Source organism: Etheostoma spectabile, chromosome 5, assembly GCF_008692095.1.
Source record: "Etheostoma spectabile isolate EspeVRDwgs_2016 chromosome 5, UIUC_Espe_1.0, whole genome shotgun sequence".
Lineage (NCBI taxonomy): Eukaryota > Metazoa > Chordata > Actinopteri > Perciformes > Percidae > Etheostoma > Etheostoma spectabile.
The window spans coordinates 11,714,502-11,727,543 of NC_045737.1; the positions used below are offsets into that span (position 1 = coordinate 11,714,502).

General features: G+C 41.1%; 1 protein-coding gene across 1 annotated transcript in view; it reads right to left on the reverse strand.

The window, feature by feature from the left end:
- The window catches only part of adgrv1 (adhesion G protein-coupled receptor V1), a 150,895-nt gene that overhangs the window by 62,770 nt on the left and 75,083 nt on the right, over positions 1-13,042 (reverse strand). The window contains 13 exon segments of the mRNA XM_032516956.1: positions 424-524; positions 729-889; positions 3,620-3,759; positions 4,158-4,404; positions 4,584-4,756; positions 5,958-6,365; positions 7,842-8,084; positions 8,505-8,676; positions 8,784-8,901; positions 9,353-9,616; positions 10,433-11,001; positions 11,848-11,989; positions 12,352-12,523. Coding sequence (XP_032372847.1) covers positions 424-524; positions 729-889; positions 3,620-3,759; positions 4,158-4,404; positions 4,584-4,756; positions 5,958-6,365; positions 7,842-8,084; positions 8,505-8,676; positions 8,784-8,901; positions 9,353-9,616; positions 10,433-11,001; positions 11,848-11,989; positions 12,352-12,523 — 2,910 coding nt within the window.

Below are 13,042 nucleotides of genomic sequence, written 5' to 3' on the forward strand. Positions count from 1 at the left end.
TGTGTGTGTGTGTGTGTGCGGGCGGGCGGGCGGGCGTGCACACTTAGTAAAGGTTTAAAATGTTTTAATATAAAGCAGTTCATGTGTGTGTGCGTGTCAGTATGACAGTGAAGCTGTGTGTTGCACTACACACATTACAGCCCAGGTAATGTGTGTGAGCTACTGCTCCATGCAGCATAGAGAGAGATGAATGCCTCTATAAAAATTTCCAAAGGTTTCCTATCCATCTACATTTAAGGCCATATAGAGAATACGCAGATACGATTAGATGAAAATGCCAAGGAAACTAATGCAGATGGTGTGAGAGTATGAAGGTCTCAGACTTCATAAACTGTGAATTGTGGGTGTTAGTGCTCATTGCGGCCTTTATAGTAAAGCACTGCAGCGCTACATGAAGATAAAATCCAAGCAGAACTGTATTACCTGGGTTCCTAGGCAGCTCACCATCATGTGAGTGAGCAGTTTGGCAGCAAACATAGGGAAACGGGAGCAGAGCACGTGGGATATAACAGCCAATGCAAAGCCTGAGAAGGGAGAAGTGGAAGACATGGAAGCAACATTAATGTTAAATTAACAGTGGCAAGTTAAATATATACAATGTGGGTGGAATATGGAAGGAATGCACCAGAGAGAAAGCCGAAGAGAGAGTCAAGTAGGCAGATGGCACATAGAGGACACCGGAAAACAATATAAAAAAAGGGAAGACATAGGGAGTGTGTGTTTTGTACCTGAGATGCAGATAAATCCAGAGGCATAGAAGGCTTCATTGTAGGATGCAATAGTGGCAAACTCTGTGTAGGCCGTGTAGATGGATAAGTGGGAGCAGGCACATTCCACATAGTTCCCACTCTCTTTCACAACCCTGCAGTATCGACCATCTGATGACCAGCTAGAAGAGAGAGGACAGGATGCAGGAAGAGAGAGAAAGTTAAGACTCTACTGTTAAAGCACAGACACAATTTGCTTTCTGGTGTTTTGGCTTCTTTGACTACTGTTGCCTTTAGCATCTTAGGATGGTGTTGCAAAACCAGAACATTCTTATAATGCTCTTGCTGGATTCGTTGCACAACTAATAGACAGGAATTGAGTGAGCAGTATTTTAAAAGACAAAAAAAGTCTTCTGTAACATTTCTTATTTTGACCTCCTCTTCACAGCATGAACGTCCGACTGCAACATTGACCTTTCCCTGTCAGGGACTTTGCTTCTCTCTCTCCCCCTTTTCTATATCAGTTCTCTAATCTGTTTATTTCTCTGGGAGACATGGTCCAAGTGGTGGTTTTGGCCAAACCAAACCTGCCAATTCATAACTTGAAACAGAGTGTTCCAGCCAAGTCCCATTCCACACCCCAAGAATGTCCTCAACAAAACCGAGTGGGAGGATTCAGTGTTTAGCAGACTGAAAGTGCAGATATTGAACACAATGATGTGATTTCCCCCTTGGCTACAGATAACCCTTACTGAGAGGCTGTACTTGGAATTTTGACAGAGGTGAGCACAGGGTCACAGCTTCAGGTTACCGGTATACATTTTATACTGTGCTGTGAAGTCCTGGGTACAAATATTTGTCAACTAACCTGCTACCTGTTGGATTATTTAGTTTCTTATCCCAAAGAATTTCTAATAATGGAATAAATTCCACTCTGTCGACACTTCCGGCAGTTCCACCAGAATTTTCAAAATCCACTTTTCTCAGGGTATAATTTTTTGTCCAATAATTTGAATGTTGCATTTGAAAGGGGAGGCTAAGCCAATACACCCTGCTGGGTGTTAGATTTTTTTAAAAAGGCTTTTTTTGTTCTACAAAGCCTTTTAAAATTTCAAGGACGTCATACACATCATACGGCCGAATATGCTACTTTACTGCAAGCTTTGAGTCACCTCCTTTGTTCTCTCAAGGTATCGACAGCACAGCAGACAGGTTAGGCTCTCCCTATAAATCCACATGCTAGAAAGAGGTATGCTAATGTTTTAAAGCGTCCATATTACGCTCATTTTCAGGTTCATAAATGTATTTTGAGGTTGTATCAGAATAGGTTTACATGGTTTCAATTTAAAAAAAACACCATATTTTTGTTGAACTGCACATTGCTGAAGCTTCTGTTTTCAGCCTGTGTGTTTAGGTCTCTGTTTTAGCTACAATTCACTTCAATTCAATTTTATTTATAGTATCAAAAACTTGAGACACTTTACAGATAGAGTAGGTCTAGACCACACTAGACCACATAATTAACAAGGAACCAACAGTTCTAGTCATCTCAACTCTTTACTATTTTTGTTGGAAGTTGCACATGTGCAGTAGCTAGGAAAGATCACATGATCTAGATAACGCTTTCTCCAACTTTGGTCAGTACAAGATAGGACTAGCTGGGAGACTTCTTCTAAACAAGGGGCTTTTCTGGAATACCTGCAGAACGGGTAGTTCTTTTGGAGATTATGGTAAACTAGTGTGGAGCTGAGTCTTAATTAGCTTAGTAGCAACTCATTTGAATATGGCTTGAATGTAACGGACGTTCATTATTATCAAAAAGTTACGTGCTAAAGCTTTAATTGGGAAATTGTCAAGCTTGTATATACCTTCACAAAAGTGCTCGTTTTGCCACTGACAACATTATGGAAAGGATTTCTAAGGAGGTCGACTTTTCTGTTAAAGAGTAAGTAAGTTTTTTTAAACACTAAAACATCTGTGAAATTGCGTTTGCTAAACTCACCAGACTCCATGTAAATAAACACAAATTATAGTATTTTTAATTACACTTCATTCAAAGTCGGCAGAAACAAAATAATACTATGAAAAGCTGTTTTGGGTCATCTTTTTACTTTACCAACCATCACAACTGTAGTTTTGATTGAAATAAATACGTAGTTCACGGATTAACATGTGAAAATATGTTGGCTCTATACACGCTAAAAGTATTGCTTTTTTAAAAGGAGTCTGGTGGGGTTAGCGCTAGTGACTTTGTAGCTGTTTCTGATTAAACAGAAAGGTCTCCAAGAGGTTTTTCCCATAATGTTGTCAGACACTAAGAATAATAATCTGAGCCTGTCAGTGGCAAAACAAGCACTTTTTTGAAGGTAAATACAAGCTGGACAATTGCCCTATTAACTTACATTCTGGCTTGTTTCGCCACTGCCGACTGCAGCGATCGTGCTTAATACTGGACCAATGTCAAAGATTGTTGCTCCGATCAGTCACTTAGACACAAAAACATAGGAAAAAAAATAACGGTAGCTACTCTTTAATGCAAAGCACTTTTAGGATATATAAAAGGTGCTATATAAAAAAAATTACTATTGTATGTATGTATGTATGTATGTATGTATGTACTGCACGTATGTGTTTATACATATATATGCATTCTTTCGCAACTTTTATCCTTATCATTTCTTCTATGTACCTTGTCACAACTTACTTGAGATACTGTACATAGTAAATGGTAAAAGAAAAAGAAAGAATTCAGTCAGTATACACTAGAATAAATAACCTCAGCTACTATCTTATATTCTATTTTACTAGGTAATGCAGAGGCAGTCGTGGTCATCTCATCAAAAATAGAAACATTTTGAGTGTCAACTTGCTGTGTTAAGTTAATTTAGAATGGTGAGTCTGTGATGGATAACCTTGCAGTGGTGTGGTTCCAAAGAAGGCACAGAGACCGGCCTGGCTTAACTTGTTGGCCCGGGGTGTGGATACGATACACCACCTCATTGCCGTCTTCAAGGGGCCGTGACCTTCTGTCCTGGAGACTGGCTGAGAATACCTATACAAACAGAAGATGAGAAGAGGGCTCAGCTGTGGAACAAACTAAAAATCAAATGGCTAGTTTATGCTGGAGAAATACTGCCACCTGCTGTTTTTAATCAAATTACACTATTTGAGACAAAAAATAAAGTCAATGCACTAACTAAAACTTACTGAGCCTTTACCCTTATTTCTTAGATCTAGACGAACATATCCAGCATAGTACTTCATGAACTTGGCAATTTATTTTTATAAGTAGTTGGGGTGGGTGGGACTGATGTAATATCATTCTGTGTACTTGGCTATTTAGCCTTAGAACATCAATCACTGAACCTTTTCTCTTTTGTTATTACCCTTGTCAATTTGTAAGTGTTTAACTCTGTGCAAAACAACAAATTTGTGACAGTGCTTCCTTACCTTCCCATTGAGAGCAGTGTTTGTATCACTGGTGAGAAACCAGTGTTCAGTTCTAAACTCAGTCAGTTGAATCTTGCTGAGGTTGCCACAGTTAGGTGTAGAGGCTGCTGGTACTGCCAGCAGGGTATCTGGCAGCTGGAAGAAGTCCGCATTACGGCCCCTGAATTTGTGTCCATTGATCTGTGTGGGGTACCACTGGAAGGCAGAGATGGTCATATACGGACATTTTTCCAGGATGGTACCCCTTCTGGAGAAACCACACAAAGAAACACATTTATAATACCAAGCCGATGCTTGCAAACTGCATTTAAAAGGACAATCCTTGGTGTATTGATGTAGCACGTATGGTAAGGTAAGTGTTCACAACATCTTTAAATAGGGATATCTCTCTTATACTCTTCACTCTTGTTGAGATGGACCACTCACATCTCACACTGACTTTGCGTGAGGAGGGAGAATGCAAATCGCTCGGCCACCTCAGCAAGGTGGATGAGGCCCCGGGTGTCGACTCTACTGGGATTGGCCAAGGCACACAGCAGGTCGTAGGTCAAATTGCGGCTACTTTCCTGTAAAGGAGCCTTCTCTGCCTCTGCAAGCACCTGACTCGGAGGAAACAGAGATAAATACAGAGAGAGATAGATGGATGGAGAAATTTAGCAACAACATATTAAAAAACAGAGTTTCCGTCTGATATAACAGACGTATAATCTGCACTTTGGACATTATGCCCCCCTTCCTCCGGGCTCTGACACTTCCTTTGGTTTAGGCTTCAGTGTTATGCAGCTTTTACAAATAATTATTCCACCTTCCCTACACTGTCTCCTACTCTCTCTTTGTGCTCCAACATATCCTCATGCTGTGTATCTCATTCATGCTGTCTCTGCTCTCTCTTCCGTCCCCCGCACACTCCTTCACGGGAAATTACTGGGGTGCCTCTGCTTGTCTGGGGGCTGAGAAAGCACAATATGTCGACTCGAACATCAGAGCAGCGCTCATTTAGACAACTGAGACCTTTTCAGATGACAAAAACTGGTCCTGTCAGAGCGCAGCAGTGAAGTAGAGGTGATGGGGCTATGCCATTAAGTGTGCCGTCTATCTATCTGACACAGATTGCTGCACTGACTCATGCAGAAAACGTTTTTCCATCATAATGGACAATGTGATCATATGCTAGAGAAAATGACTTGTGCTTTCAGAAGAAAATGATTAGTATTATTAGAAAAATTGAAACAAAAATGAAACTTTGACAAATACTCCAATGTCGATGACATCTAGTTTTACACCACGATATATTGATGTTGTGAAGGAGAAGATATTACATTATTTAGGTATTACATATGCTCACACTGTTTTATCTGCTTCTTCACCTTCAATGAGATTGAATGAAATATGTCTTAAAATTAGAGCTGCAAACCTTAATCAAATTTTCCGTTAGGTATCAACTATTAAACTATTGATTTATTGTTCTATAAGTCAAAATTCTCTGATTCCAGTTAAATGTGAATAATTTCTAGTTTCTTCACTCCTCTGTGACAGTAAACGAAATATCTTTGAGTTTTGGACAAAAAAAAGACATTTGAGGACGTCGTCTTGTGTTCTGGGAAAAACTGATCAACACTTTCACCATTTTCGGACATTTTAAAGACCAAACAACTAATCGCTTAATCGAGAAAATAATCAATAGATTAATCAGTACTGTGGAGGAAGGTCTGGCAAAGACTAGTTGCAGCCCTACTTAAAATAAGGTTTTGGTATTAGTTTACAGGAAATGCTTATGTCCTTACTCTCAAACCCCCTTACCTTCTCCAGGGCTTCGAGCACGGCGGCCATCTGCTCGCGAGAGAGCGTTGTAGAGACCTTATTGATCAGGTCTTGTAGCGCCTGGTTCAATATAGTTGAGTCGAGGGGCTGATGTAACTGTTCCAGTAAGAGCCACACAGCTTCACTTGCTGCATTTGACACCAGAGTCACATTAGCGAGCCCAAACTGGGGGTGCACTCTGGTTCCCCCTGTAGCATTGTAGAGCTCCACCTGGAAGCGCTTCGGTGTGGGCAAGGATGAGGCAAGGTCCGGTGTGAGGTAAATGTCCAATGATTTGTTACGCTGGCCCACATTGAAGGTGAGACTACCCTCCTGTTTAGGAAAGTCCAAGCCTGCTTTAGCAGGCAGGATTATAGAGGGGCCGAGTACCTCTTCTCTGGCGAGCTCCTAGAGGAAAAACAGAAATGTTTCAGGTTGGATGGAGTCATGTTAACCAGCACTGAATGCACCCTATTTGAATGAAAAATTTTTATACATTTTTTTCCTTTTATGTCTGCATACGGCTGTCTACTCAACTTGCTATTTAAATCTTTTTGTTTATTCATTTGACTATGTTTCTGTTTGATATTTCACTTTGTACTCAGGTCTCACTTGCAAATGAGATCTTGATCTCGATGCCATTTCCTGATTAAATAAAGTTCAATTGTTTTGCAAAACAAACCTACAAGATCAACACATATAATAATCCCACAAAATGCAGAAACATTGAAGTCAACAGATGTCAGACTACTTTAGAAGATTAAAAAGATACTTTTCATGATGCATTATGGTCTGAGTTCTAATAGCACATTTAGATGAGTGAAGTTGATGTTGGGAGAGCATAATGACAAGTTGGCTTTTATTATGCATTAAAACCTTTTGTCTCCCAATGTGCTCTAGTTCTGAGAGATGAAAGCACATGACCAGGTCATGTGTCTCAGCAGGGTTTTTGATTTCTGTTGAGTGCACTAGACACTTTATTACTTTGATCTCTAATATCAAAAAGTGTGAGTGCCTGTGAATACTTCATGCCTCTGAACTGCATATAGCCAAGATATCTTTAATCATCAATGCCCGCAGATCAAAGAGGTGAGGAGAGGAGGAAACCTGTGTCATCACTAACATTAAAATAATTCATGACCAATTCTTAATACATCAATATACAGTATAACTAGTTAAAGTGAAGATCATAATTAGAAGAAAAGCAAATGATTACTAAATGCAATGTAGTTGCATTTACTATTTCTGCATTACAATTAAAATTGTTCTAAAGAAGTGTCGCAATTGAGTCTTAGTAAAAATAAAAAGCTCTGCATCATACCAATTTTCCAAGATGGTTTCATGAGTAAAAAAACAGTCAGACAAAAGTCCAACATTGCAGAGTACACGCCAATATTGATGCGTGGTTGTAGTACACAGAGCATGACATCAAGTAATCACCTTTTTATAACTGGCCTAAATATTTACAGTGTTAGGAAAAAGACAAATTAGATCAGTATACCATTAGATTTGGTTCTGCTGAAACTCAGGGTAATTCAGGTGAACAAACAGATAATCATTCAGGTGTTGCAATGATTGGGGACAATGTTTATTTTGTCTACTAGTGATTGGTTAGAATCACATTGGCCTTGAATGAAAATGAGATTTCCTACTACGCAGAATGACACCTCCAAGGCAAAGCTGAATGACCAAAAGGGCTTTAAATAAATAAGATAAATAGCAGTTTTACACCTAAATACCACCAATTACAAAAAAATATTTCAAATATTTGCAAAGTGAATATTTGTTTGCATTTGTGCATATTTTACTGTGTGAAATATATTAACGCATGTGTGCCATCAGTAATGTATGCTTGTGCTCAACTCCTATGCTTGTGTAACTTACCAGTGTGCGATATTGTACAGACGTGACTAAAGCTGTGCTTGCTCGTCTGTAGACTTGGAGACTGAGCTTCGTGGTTGTCATGGTGGCGATGGGAAGTCTGTGACCCACGGCAAAGTACATGATGCCTTGTGGATCGTCGCTCTCGGCCATGGTGATGTTGGCAAAACGAGTTGTGTCGTTAATGGAAGCTCCAGCACCCACCTGATAAATCTCCACCAAGAACCACGCCTGCATCTCTGGTTCCTACAGAAACACAGATGAGTTACCGGTAGTTTTATTTTGTGCACCACAGCAATTCTTATGAATTTGGACTGTGCAATATGCAGGCCTGCTTGGTACGTTTTTGGACTGATTGGTGGGATTGCTGTGGTAGTGCACACGGCGCTATGCTGGTAAAATCAAATGAGGTTTAACCATGCATCCAGCTAATTTAAATAGCTCACGTTACTGTATTGTGTGAACAGTAAACTTCATTTAATATTATATGTGGAGATTTCTTTCACAAAAGTTCCTTCCATAGACTAGCGCCGCCCAAGACGATTGTGATTGGTTTAAAGAAATGCAAACAACCAAGAGTGCTTTATTTCTCCTACCCGGGAATGTATGTGGTGAGACTAGGAAGATGCCAACATGCGGTAGCACTGTTTTCACCATCTCTCTCACCTCATCGTCCTGGACCTCCACAGCGAGAGCACAGATTATCTCTCCTCTCCTACACAGAACCCTTCCAGAGGTCTGCACCAGCTGTCGGGTCAGGTTGACTCCATTGTTGACCACAGTTAGAAATGCCTTGCTGAAGGTAACTCGCCAGAAGACCTGCAAATCCTCAAAGGCTCTAAACAGAGGGAGAAAGAACATTATAACTAACTATAAAAAAGAAAATATCTCGTCGGCGAGGAGTTTTAACCAAAAGGTTAAAAAAAACGTGTGTTGTTTGAATACCTGTTTTCCTGTCTCTGCAAGTAGAGAAGAGCAGTTCTGTTCTCTGAATCCTCATCCAGGACTTGACCCATCAGAGAATTAAGACTAAACCCTATAATGCCGTTATGAAAGTCACTCCCTGGTGTGGATAGAGAAAACATAACAGTAACAGAGATGGAGTGTACAAATTAATTTCTTCATAACCTCACATATTACACATGATCAATCATACATGCAGAGTGATCAAATGATCTGCCCACTCTAGTAATTATGTGAGACATGAGGACCAAAATAGCAGCTGGAGACTAATGTATCAGTGGCCAAATGCTAAACAAATGGCATTAGTGAAACCGGAGAAGAACAGTAAATCACTCATTGAGAAAACAAACACGTCCGCGGGTCCATTTGATTAGACCCGAAAGACACACTTAGTGTTAGTCTGGTGCTATTCCCAGAAGACGAAAGAATCCGTTCATACTAACAAAAAAGTTGCATCACTTTTATTTGCTAGAACACACTGCGAGCGAAACAGTAATATTTTGTCAATCTATAGCGGATTGAAACAAAGATAATTTTTATTATCATTTTACCAAGGATGGTGATCTTGGCAAATGCTCCAAAGCCTTGGTACGGTCTGTCTGTGATTTGCGCTCCTCCCTCTGGATCACTGAGGTAAATGAAGAAGACTTCCTGTCCCTCGGGCTCGGAGTCATCCAGGATGTGGAGAACAACCTCTGTCTCGTTCTGACCAGCCTGAAAGGACACTATGGTGGACTCCAAGCGGAAGTCCTGTTCCTCCTTTGCAAGGGTCCCAACAGGGTCCAGAGTAAAGGGGAGAGGTGTTGTACTTCCATCTGGATAAAAGTGCATAGCAACACAACTTAAAGCAAAACCTGTAAACATCACAGTAAATTATAATATAATGTTTCACAATGGAGCGCAATTATGGAACCCACCGCAGTTCTAGGCCAATGCCATCGGCCTGGCTTTCAAACATGGCCATAGTACTATATCTTGTTGATTCCTTCGTGCAATGTACTTTGTTTCTGTAGCAATGAGTGACAGCGGCAGGTAAATAAACTCTTGTGACTGTCACGTAAACCGGCTTTCTCGGTAGCATTGGTAATATCGCTCCGCCGCTGCTGTAGCTTATGCTACCAACTACAGGGAACAAAGTATAACTATTGCAATGATGATGCAGGGGTAATTTTATTTAGAACAATAATCTATCAAAAGACATTTACATTGATCGTCTGGCGTTATAATTTATTTGCCTCTGATGTACTGTGGAGTGGGTGAGACTGTTTTAAAGGCAGGCAAGCAGATACTGTTGACTTGTGCTAGCCTAGCAGCAGCGAACTCTGCAACTGGAAGGACTGGATGAAAAGTGATTTGAGATCTGATTTCTCAGATGAACGCATCAGTCAAGCTTCTGTGGAGCTACTAGGCTTTATATGCCTCGAAGCAGAGGTCCAGGATTCAAGTCCGACCTGTGATGATTTTCTGCATGTCTTCCCCCTTTCTCACCTAGCTGTCCTGTCCATTGAAGGTGTAAATGCCCCCCAAAAAATATAAAAATAGTAATTTGGCAAAGGCTTGAATGTAACGTTCATTAATAAAAACAGTTATATAATATAGCTTTAAAGCAGTGCTACAAAACAAACACTCACCTCCGTATGCTTGGACCCGAACCCTCACAGCCCCAGCCACACTGTCAGACCTGCGCACCCTCAGAAGCACCCGCCGCTCCTGTTGGCTCCCCTCATCCCTGTCTTCAGGTACTTGGACTAGTCCGGGACCAATACTCAGCACTCCTCCAGTCACATCACTAGCTAGGATGGTGACAGTGGCCACACTGTGCGGACGGTTGAGGCGAGGAGAGGTATCTGCCCAAGCTAAATCTTTAGCAAGGACTTGAACATCTGTAAGGTTGACGTGAAAGTACTCATCGGCCTCTGAAAGGGAGTCGTCAAGAATTGAAAGGCGGAAGGAAGCGTTGGTTTGGCGAGGCGAGTCAAAGATTAAATGGCCGTCTGGCACTGCAATAAAGTCCTCCCCTGCTGTTGCGCTGCCTGCTATTGTTGTATAGGCCAGGCGGGTGCTGTTGCTACGAGAACCATAGAGTCTCTGAACATAAAGTGTGACAGTCTGGATGTCCTCTGCAATGACCAGCTGGCGAGAATCAGGGGCAAACTGGTAAATTCCCAATGGCTCCACTTCTGCCACAGTAAATCCTGACCTGTGCAGGGAGACAGACATCAGAGTGAGGCTACATTTACAGTAGACAAATATGCAAATTGTATTTTAGTCTGGATCAACGGAAGGACTTTTTCAGGATAAAGCCTGACATTTGGCGCGTTCCCACACCTTTGAGCTACCAAGCTACATACTAAAAAATTGCAAGTTTTGAAGAATAGTTAGATTGTGCAACAAGGCAAGCCTGCTTGGTTCTTTCAGTGAACGCTTGCAAAGATTTTTTGAATGTAAAGGCGTTTTGGAACCGATTGGTCGGATTGCTGTGCATGAAGTCGACGCGGTAATCCATTGAGAGCAAATTATGCTTAACCATGTACCCAGCTGATTTAAACAGCTACTGTTTTGTGTTAACTTAATTTAACTTCATGTAATGTGGCATTTTCTTTTGTGGGGTGTAAAGGCTCCAGCAAAACAAGTTCCTTCCCGAGACTATTTTGCAGAGCCACCAATGCTGCGTCCGGAGCTTAGCACCTATTTAAAGAAATGCAAACAACCCAGAGCGTTTTTTTCTCCTATCCCAGAATGTATGTGTGGTGCAGCCAGACCTTACTGCACTGGACATAGGTCTAGCAATATGAGACTAATTATATTCATGATTGAAATGGTAATGTTACTAAATTGCCTCCTCTGGTGTTAGAATAAAAAGCAAAGAATATTGAAAGAGTACATACTAAAAATGGGAGCATAATGAACTCAGATGAACTGTAGAATAAAAAGCCACCTGTATGATATGCTCCCCCTCTCTAACCAATTACTGGAACATACAGCAGCTTTCCAAGTTAACGTGGATCTACTCTACCACAACTTGAGACTGCTGTGAAACTATTACCTGAGCTTGACAGGACTGGCTGCAGTAGTGCTGGGGGGAGCAGCAGTGAGGTGTATAGCATAGGAAGCCGGCTCCGATGGATCAGCGACCGCCGTCAGCGATATGGATTTTGTCTTCTCTCCATGGGCCAGGGTTAGTGAGCCTGAATATGAGGAAAGGAGCACATTACCAACATTAAGAACACAGGCTGTCATTAGTCCATGATGTTTTTGGTATCAGCCTGAACACCAGATTGCAAGTCTGTGGTCTACAGCATAGTTCATCCTTTTAGAGATAAAAAGCTCAGATTGGTTTGCTGCGGTCCAGGTATGACTACATTTGTATTCATGATTAATAAAATGGAAAGTCCTACAGTACTCAACATTTAAAATATGCAAAACAATTAAGTATTAAATGACTGACTGTTCTATAATACTTATTAATGTAAGCTGTTTAAGACAATGTGTGAGTCTACACAGCTATAACTCAGCTTTTCAGAGATCATTCCCTCCCTAGGCGTATTACCTGAGCTTGGGATGATAGCTCCCAGTTTGAGCCCCGGTGGAGCCTGTGCTGAAGGATACCCAGCTTTCCACTGCACCCTGATGTCCCCGAACAGCCCCTTTCGTGTCACCTTTGCTTCACATGTTCCTGTTTCAATACTTGAAACCTGCAGAGCCAGAGAGGCAAAGCCAACCTGCACAACGTATGTGAGAGAAGACAGTTAATAATGCTGTTTAAAATGCTTAATGTTTACTGCTGTCTCTTACAGCAAGGCTATGTATTAAAGAGGGGTGTAAAACATTATCTGTAAAATATTGGGGTGTAAAATATGATCTCGCTTACTGAAAGTTTTGTCATGAAACAGCAAGCTAAATGAGTTAGCTCTGCTGTGTTACATGGACCTTTGAAATGTCTTGACAAGAAACAGGTGAGTGCTAACAGTCAAAGACTCCCCACTAACTCATATTATAGCGGTTATATTAAGTTTAAAAGACAAGAGGCAAGAGACTCCAGAGACATAGGGTGTGATAGGTCTTAGTTTGTTTTCTGGTGACCAAGAACCAGATGTTTATTAATCAACACGGAGATCTCCATCAGAGATATAAGTGACACAGTGAGTATATAACTCCAGAAGAAACACACACCCTAGTAGGGCTGCAACTAACTCTCAGAAAATGGTAAAAAATGTTGATCAAGGCAAGATGACGTCCTC